The sequence below is a fragment of the Elephantulus edwardii genome, unplaced genomic scaffold (genome assembly GCF_000299155.1).
Source record: "Elephantulus edwardii isolate Elephantulus edwardi_28Jun2011 unplaced genomic scaffold, EleEdw1.0 scaffold00138, whole genome shotgun sequence".
Classification (NCBI taxonomy): Eukaryota; Metazoa; Chordata; class Mammalia; order Macroscelidea; family Macroscelididae; genus Elephantulus; species Elephantulus edwardii.
Genome location: NW_006399888.1, coordinates 1,192,245 through 1,200,347, shown reverse-complemented (window position 1 = coordinate 1,200,347; position 8,103 = coordinate 1,192,245). Strand labels below are relative to the sequence as shown.

General features: G+C 54.6%; 1 protein-coding gene across 4 annotated transcripts in view; it reads right to left on the bottom strand.

Moving 5' to 3' along the window:
• The window catches only part of HSPA12B (heat shock 70kD protein 12B), a 17,067-nt gene that overhangs the window by 1,872 nt on the left and 7,092 nt on the right, over positions 1–8,103 (bottom strand). For 2 of the 4 annotated variants that reach the window (XM_006894206.1, XM_006894204.1), the window contains 8 exons: positions 5,920–6,106; positions 4,845–4,949; positions 4,450–4,566; positions 2,505–2,679; positions 1,420–1,506; positions 980–1,084; positions 623–881; positions 80–183 (listed from right to left, as the gene is read on the bottom strand). In XM_006894206.1, the coding sequence (XP_006894268.1) occupies positions 80–183; positions 623–881; positions 980–1,084; positions 1,420–1,506; positions 2,505–2,679; positions 4,450–4,566; positions 4,845–4,949; positions 5,920–6,106 (1,139 nt within the window). Of the gene's footprint in view, positions 1–79; positions 184–622; positions 882–979; positions 1,085–1,419; positions 1,507–2,504; positions 2,680–4,449; positions 4,567–4,844; positions 4,972–5,919; positions 6,107–8,103 lie in introns of all 4 variants that reach the window. The other 2 variants (XM_006894207.1, XM_006894205.1) reach the window with 2 other exon arrangements.

The window sequence follows — 8,103 nt, the reverse complement described above, 5'->3', positions numbered from 1 at the left end:
GTGTGTGTGTGTGTAGGCTTTCAGGCACTGGTAGAGGGTGTTAGGGGGTGCGAGGAGGAGCCCGAGCCCGGGCGCTCACCGATATGCTGTATGATCCCGCTGACCGTGGGCTGGAAGAGTTCGTTCATGGCCTCGCAGGACATCCGGAGCATCCCCTGGGAGGACCACTTCACGAAATTCACGCTACAGGTGGTGAAGGGGACACAGGAATAAAGGTCAGCGTCCCCAGCTGCCTGTTCAAGCTCGGATTCCTGGTCCAAGTCCCTATTCCTGCTTCCGGGAAGGTACCCCTGGCCCCTGAGGGCCTTGACCCTCATCGTGTGTGTGTGTGTGTGTGTGTGTGTGTGTGTGTGTGTGTGTGTGTGTAGATGCAGCCATTTCTTCGCAGGGGGGCGGAGAGGACAGGCATGAACCCCTCCTTCCCTCCAACACCAGCTGGGGCTTCAGAATCCTGGGGTGTGGCTTGCACACTGGTGTGGCTGGGTGATACACACGAAGAGTTGGGGGTTGGTAGGGGCAGGTCTAGCGGGCACCACTGCCTCTGGGGCCTACGAGGCTCCCCTGCAGGCCTATTGCACATCTCCCAACCCCACCTAGCTCGAGCCTGCAGTCCTGGGCCCACCTGCTCCTGCGCAGGGCAGTCTCCACGTTGTGGCCTCGCTGCTTGCGGTAGAAGTCGATGAAGGAGAAGGGGAGGGAGATGTTGAGCGCCCCGGAGCGGTGCGGGCCCGCGGTGCGTTTGCGGGCCTCGAAGGCAATGGTCAGATCCACCCAGGCGGCCGGCCGTTGCCTTTTGAACGTAGCGATGAAGTCCTCGCCAAAGATGCGGCCCAGCAGCTGCTCGAAGGCCAGGTCCACGCCCACCGCGCCATAGGGGCCGCCTGGGTGGGGCAGGGGGCGGATGGGATCAGCCGACCGAGCCGCCGTGGGTGTCGTGGGTGTCGGCAGGGCGGGGCGGGGGCGCACCCTGGCTGCTCACCCGAGGCTTTGTAGAGCTCCTTGAGGGTGCCGTGCGGCTGCTCCAGCTGGTGCACGGTCAGGTCCACGGTGCCTCCTCCGCAGTCGGCCACCATGTAGCGATCTCCTGCGGCGACAAGCGCGGGCACACGCGTGGGTAGCTGGCGCCCGGGGTCGCCCCCCCTTAGGTCTCTCCCAACCGCCAATCCTGCCCCAAACCCCAAAGTCCTGCTTGTGAAGGGGTTTCAGCTGCTTGAGCCTCAAGCCAAAAGGATGCAGGACTGGGGGGCAGACACACTGCCCATGGTCCCTGGGGACTCCGCCCAAGAGAGCTGCCTAGTACAAGGCGAGGAGGTGGGGTGGGGCTTCCAGGATCTAAGGTGGGTTTCGCCAGCGTGTCCCCTTCCTCCATCCCTACACACAGGAACCAGGTTCAGGCCCCCCGCCCCTCTCTCCACCCACCTGCTTGCATCTCCGCCCACAGCTCCCCGACGCCCGACTCCACCAGGAACGTGCGGCTGTGACGCGACCTTCGCAGCTGCTCGCGGGCTGGGGTCAGGAGAACAAGGTGAAGGGGAGGTGCCGGAGTCAATCTCCATGCCCCCCACCCCCTCAAGAGGCAGCCACCCCCTCAAGACACAGAGAGAGGGTCCTGTAACCACTGCGAGTGGAAAGGGAGTATTTCTAGACACACGTGCTCCCCCCTAACTGTGCAGTCAGGGTGAAATCAGGGTTAACACGGTTTGGAGACGCCTAGAGGGAGCATTGCTCACTAACTCATATGCTGTCTCTCTAGTGGTTCAAATCCACCACTTGGCTCCACCAGACAAAGATGGGCCATTTCCTCCCATGCTATTTACAGCCTCAGAAAACCCACTTGAAGGGTCAAGGTTGACTATGAGTTGGTTCCACCTGGATGGACAATGAGTAAGTTGGGGGAGCAGGGGTGAACTGAGGTGGTGTGGATGGTTCAAGTTCTCGAAGGTTCCAGGAACCCAAAGATGCTGTTTGGAGGGTAGCTAAGATTGGCCTTATTAGTATCTGAACCTGAAAACAGGAGTCTGGGGTTAAAATGTGTGGGGATGACAAAGGAGCGGGGCCAGCAAGATGGCTTAGCGGCTAGTTTGAGGGGATGAACTGATAAGAGCCCCTGATGACTTCTCCCTTCATCTCAGAGAGGGCACTTCATCACCAGAGAGCCTCTCTTGGCAGCTTTTGTGGTGGTCCCCCCATACCTTCAAACTGCACTCCCTCTGGTCTGGGCTGAGTTCTAATCCCCAGATCATGTTCCCCAAGAGCAAGATGAAATCTCTGTCCTCACGCTGGGCTCCCCCCCGCCGAGAGCTTTGCCTTCCACCAAGACTGGGTTCCTGTAGGGACACATCTCTTCTTTGGACTGGACTCAGGGATGTTTCTACCCCTTTAGATGGGCTCTCCTGGGTGGGGGGCTTGCTCTCCTTCATTTAGGACATGGCTATGCCTCTACGGCCCTCCCAAGGTGACTGCATCCAGGCCCAGTAGCGGCAGGACCTCACGGACTGGCTCACCCTGCCGGAAGCTGGAGTCGATGGACCGGCGCTCGCCCAGACGCCCTCCTCCCGGGGCGCGGCTGCTCAGGTCCACCAGCTGGTGCAGACGCAGCTTCCTGCAGTAGACAGAGGCGGCCTCCGGCTCCAGAGCAATCAGTAGCTGCTCAGCGTTCTCTCGGGACACCAGGCCGGCCTACGGGTGGGTGGTGGGCAAGGCCAGGCAGTGCCATGGGCACTCCTAACATGGCAATGCAGAGTGGGGGACCAGGGCCTGTGCAATTCCCTCTTCTCCCTCCACTCCCCCCAGTCTTCTCCTCTTTGGAATTGCCTCCCTCCCACCCTGTGGTCAAGCTGTGCACTAGAAGCTTCAAGGCAGTTCCCAGAAGAGACCCCAGAGTTCAGACCAGAGTGCCCAAGTCTGCCTCCTCAGAGCTGCCCGAGGAGGCAGGGGCTGCAGCAGACCTCCCCCCTCACAGATGCAGAGCAGGCCAGAGTGGGCCGGGGGGAGCATAATGACCACACCACCCATCAAAAATCTGGGTCCCCTACAGCTCACAAACCCTTTCCCCCACCACGCTGGGGTTGGATGTGGCCACCTCTCTTGACTCCCAGGAGAACTCTGGAACAAGTCTGGTATAGAAGGCAGGAAATGCTGGTGGTGGAATCCAGACACCAGACACCAAGACAGGCCCAATGACGGGAGAAGCTGACTTAGAACCTGCTGTTTCTGGCACCAGGTCAGGGGAGCCCTGTGGGAAGCACTTCAGGTTTTGTGGGATTCTCTGGGTTCTGACCAGGTGGGGGGCATGGGTGTGGGTGGGTATGGGGACTTCCTGCTTTAGGACCTGCCCTTCCCGAGCTGGCAACAGGGAGCAGCGTGGGAGGAAATAGGGACAGTGAAGTGAGTGGTGTTTGTACTGGCTGGAGAGTATCCTGCTGTCCGCTGGTGCTGGGCTCCTGGCTAGCTCTGTTCAGGGACCAGCATGGGTACCTCCTAGCCTGGATCACAGGGCATGCCCGACCCACGGGAGTGGGGGGGGGAGGGAGAGAGAGTGAGTGAGTGTGTGTGTGTTGTTAAGGGTCTTGGTATCCTCTAGGGGGCGTCCAGAGGCTGACCTCGGCTCTCCTTTGAAAATTCTAGGATCACAGGGGTTAGACCAAGCAATGAAGCTGGCCTGTGAGAGAGGACATATCCTTTGTCCAAGAGCAGGGTGAGCCTAAACCGTCCCCTACCCTGGCCCTTCTCTAGACATGTAGGCCTCTTTTGTGGTAGGAAGAATAGCAAACACTGGTCTAAGTCTCCTTTCATAATTTCATAGCCAGGATTCTCCTGCTCAGGGAGAGTTTCCCTATAATGGGGGAGTTTTCCTGCAAACACAGGTCCAGGCTGAAATGGATGTCCATCCCATCCATTCAAACCATACTTTGAATGGTTGCTATTGGCTCACTGCACAGAGAGTTTTCTCTGCCCATCCTCCAGGAAGCAATGACTGATAAAGATTACAGAAAGTCATTCTTCTCAATAGGTGGGACAATTCTTGCTCCAGAGTTCCCCAGGATCAGCCTGTGGCTACATTCCTGCTGAGGCAACATCCCTTAGTTCTCCCTTTTGGCCTGCCCTGTCTGCTCTGCTCTAATAATCCCTGCCCTTGGTCCAGAGAGCTCAGCTTCAATAGGCCCCAGACACAAACATCCACATCTTGGGCTTTTGCTTCCAGGGCATCTGACTGAAGACAAGTCAGCTTCAGTCATGTCTCCAGATTGCACTGGGACCAGAGTGGGGAAGATGCCCTGGGCTGTGCCTGTGGCCTGTCTGCCCTCTGCCTTGTGACAGCAGTTCCCAAAACTCCCAGAAGGGGAGGTATTTATAAAATGACTCATTCCCAAGGGAGCAGTGTTTGGTTATGGGCCATCCTTGGGGCTCTCCTGAGAAATATGCTTTGCTCTGCCCACGTGTCCTCACCAGGTAGGCAGCCTCCCGCATGAATTGCTTGGCCGGCTGCTTCCAGATGGCGGGCACGGTCAGCACCCAGCGTACCGTGTCCTTCTCAGGCATCGATGGGCATTGCTCCCTCAGCTCCTGGAGCAGGAGGAAGGAGTGAGGGCACGAATGGGGGGAGGTGAGGGTGGTGTCGGTGGGCCTTGAGGGAGCTGGGGACTCAGGACTGCTCACCATCCCTCCCACACACCTGTATGGGGGTGCTACAGAAAGGAAGGGAGAGGACCAGAAAAATGGTCTCTGGCCACTCTTCAGATGGACTGTGGGATGTGGTCAGCAGGGGAAGAGGGGAAAGAAGGAAGGAGAGGGCCTGGGGAGTGTCCCTCCTCCTGGCTGGCAGGTGACGGTACACTGCACACCTGGAGGGCATGCTCCTTGAAGAATCGCAGGGCATGGGCAAACACTTCCAGGGCGGGCATTTTCTTTCCATTAACAGCCTCCAGCTGAGTCTTCAAGGTGAGATCCTGGCAAGGATACAGGGTAGCTCTGCAAGGGCGGGGGCTTGGCTCTGCCCCTCTTTCCCCATGACATTTTCTTGTAAAATCACCCTGTTTCTTTTTTTTAAATTTTTATTTTATTTTATTATTTTGTGTGTGTGTGTACCGTCAAATCGGATCTGACTGGTACAGGAGGAGATTGTCCCTCCTCTAGCAGAGCATCTGGTGGATTTGAACTGTGCACCTCTGGGATTGCAATGCAGCTTCTTGCCACTAGGCCACCAGAGCTCGCATCACCCTGTTTCTTAATGTTCCCCTTTGTCTCTAGCACCACTCTCGTGCTGGTCCCAATTTCATATCCCTAGGGAGCTCTGGTGGCCATCCCTCAGTAAGCTGTGCTACTAACCCAAAGCCAGCATGTCTCAGGTGGTTCAAATCCACCAGCAGTTCCAGCGGACAAAGATGGACACTCTCCTCCCATGTGATTAGTAGCCTGCTGGAGGGTCAGCTAGGAATAAGAGTGAACTGGTGGACTGAGTGTCCCTGCCTTACTTCTTAGCTCTGTTCATCCTGGCTCACCCATGCCCATTTGCACATCTCAGCTCTGCCTACACATACCTGGGTCCCTATTTTAGCCTTCACCACCACATGTAGCTACATCTGTCCCAAGTCACCTTTCTCATTCTTTAGTTGAGCTCTGCTTTCTATTCTAAAAAGAAATAATTCATTGGCATAGAGTCTGAACCAACTCAGCTGCCCTTCCAGCAAGTTTTCAGAGGCTCCGGGGAGACTATCCATCATTCTACTGCAGAGTACCCGATGGATTCATATTACTGGCCTTTGGGTTTGCAGCACAACTTCCTATCCACTAGGCCGCTGAAGCCCCACTAGCCCTGCCTGGCCCCTTTTGGCCCTGCCCCTGCCCCTGGGTCTCACCTGCCCCCTCTTGGCCCCCATCTAGCCCTGGAGCCCTCTGATAGACCAGAACAAAACTCACGGTGGCACTGTGTATCTTCATTTTGAACTTTTCAAAATAAAGCCAGTCCCGGGCCTCCTCTGGGTCCAAATCATGGTAGTAGTCACGGGCTGTGTAGCCAAAACTGTGAAAGGCGCCCTCTGGGGTCAGCAGCAGGCAGGTCGGCGTCTTTTGGTGGGCTACACCGGGGTCTCCGCCCTCCCATTTCCTGCAAAGGTACAGGACTGTCAGTATGATTAGCCACGAAGCCCCTCTTCTAAAGGTAGAAGCAGAGCCAGCTTTGGGGCCAGCTGTGTGACGTTGGACAGGACAGTTAGGCTCCCTGATACTCAGTCTTCTGGTCTGTGAAATGGGAACAATAACGGTACCTACACAGTGACTGAGCTCAAATGTATCAGAGATGGTGAGGATGACACAAGGCAGGGCAGAGTTCAGATCCGTGGCTCATAGGTTTGTTATAAGTCACAGAACAACCACTCCGCCTCATACACGGAGCTCTGGTAGCCTAGTGGCAAGAAGCTGCACTGCAAACCTGAAGGCACACAGTTCGAGCCACCAGCCGCTCCACGGGAGAAGGATGGTCAGTCTCCTCCAGTGAGATTAACTGCCTCTGAAAATCTGCCAGAGGGTCAGCTGTGGGTTCGGTTCTGACTCTATAGTACATAACCACCACCATCACTACCACCTCTTTTTTTTTTTTCTTTTTGCTATTCTTTTTATTTTATTTTAATAATTTTAATGAACATTTACAGATATTTTGGATTTCCATTCATTCACTGTTGCAATAACACCACCTCTTATGATGCTTGTGAAGAGCAAATGTAGGGGCAGCAAAAATGAAAATAAAACTACTGTTAAAAAATACTAAAAAAAACAAAAACAAAAACAAAAACTACTGTTAAAAAATACTGACGAGGAACTGACGCACAGCTGACCCACCAGGGCGTTTTCAGAGGTTGTAAATCACAGCGGAGGGCAGTGCCCATCTTTCTGCCTTGGAGTGGCTGGTGGGTTCACACTGGTGGGCCTTTGCTTGGCAACGTGGACCCTAAGGACAATGCCATCAAAGCTGACAGAGGGAACAGCGTGTGTGCAAGAGCTGGAGGGTGAGCACGTGGTGTCTGTAACCTGGATCAACAAGCAGCAGAAGTATAGGGATGTGAACGTCAGATAAGAAGGAGCTTCAGATGCTATCAGAAGCCTATCTTGGTGTGTTGTAAGGAGAGGAGTGACAAGGCATGATGAGATTTCCTTTTCGCAAGGTCACAGGTACCCATGGCAAGACTGGAGGCAAGGGAGAGTGGACAAGATAAATGAGGGGAGGACATCGAGACCAGAAATGTTGGGTACTGAAGTAAAGTAGAGGTGGTGGCCATGGAAAGAAGTGGGTGGGCATTCCAGAGACATTAGGGAGACAGAGAGAAAGAGTTTGGGGGCTGGTGGGGGTGGGAAAGGATAGTGTGACAGGAGGCCAGGGCTCCGTAGTTATCCCTGGGACTGTCATGCAGACAGAGACACTATCCTTTGTCATCTAGGGAGCTTTTAATGCCCAGAGCCTTGTGGCCACCTGTGGATGTGTATGGAACAAAAAAGAGGAAAGTCTAGGTTCCAGTCCCTTTTATCTCTGAGATAGTGACTCTTCTGTCCATCTCTCCATCTCCCTTTCCTTCCAGTCTCCCAGGTCCTGGGAAAACTTACCTGTATCCCTCTCCTTGGTTTGGGTTGGAAGTTTTGGCTCCACCCACTGGCTGCAGCCCCACCCCAGATACATTGAGTCAGGGCCTCCAGCTCCCTCGGGAAAATGTTCATAAAAAGCCCAGCAACTAGAACGAACACTTTTTTTAAAAAAATCTTTCTGAAAAACCTCCTGTGGCTTCTCAACTCAGTTAACCCTCTGAACCTTCATTTTTGTTGTTTTTTTATCTGAGATTAATATATATTTAGTATTTAATATATATTTAGTTGGAGCACTAGTGGCCTTGTGGCAAGAAGCTGTGTTGCAGTCCCAAAGGCATGTGGTTCAAATGCACCATCTGCTCTGCGGAAGAAAGATGGATAGTCTCCTCCCATGTGATTAATTGCCTCTGAAAACCTGCTAGACGGTCAGCTATGGATCGGTTCCAACTCGATGGTACTCACCACCACCACCACCACCACCACTCTCTCTCTTCCTGTATATGTGTGTGTGTGTGTGTGTGTGTGTGT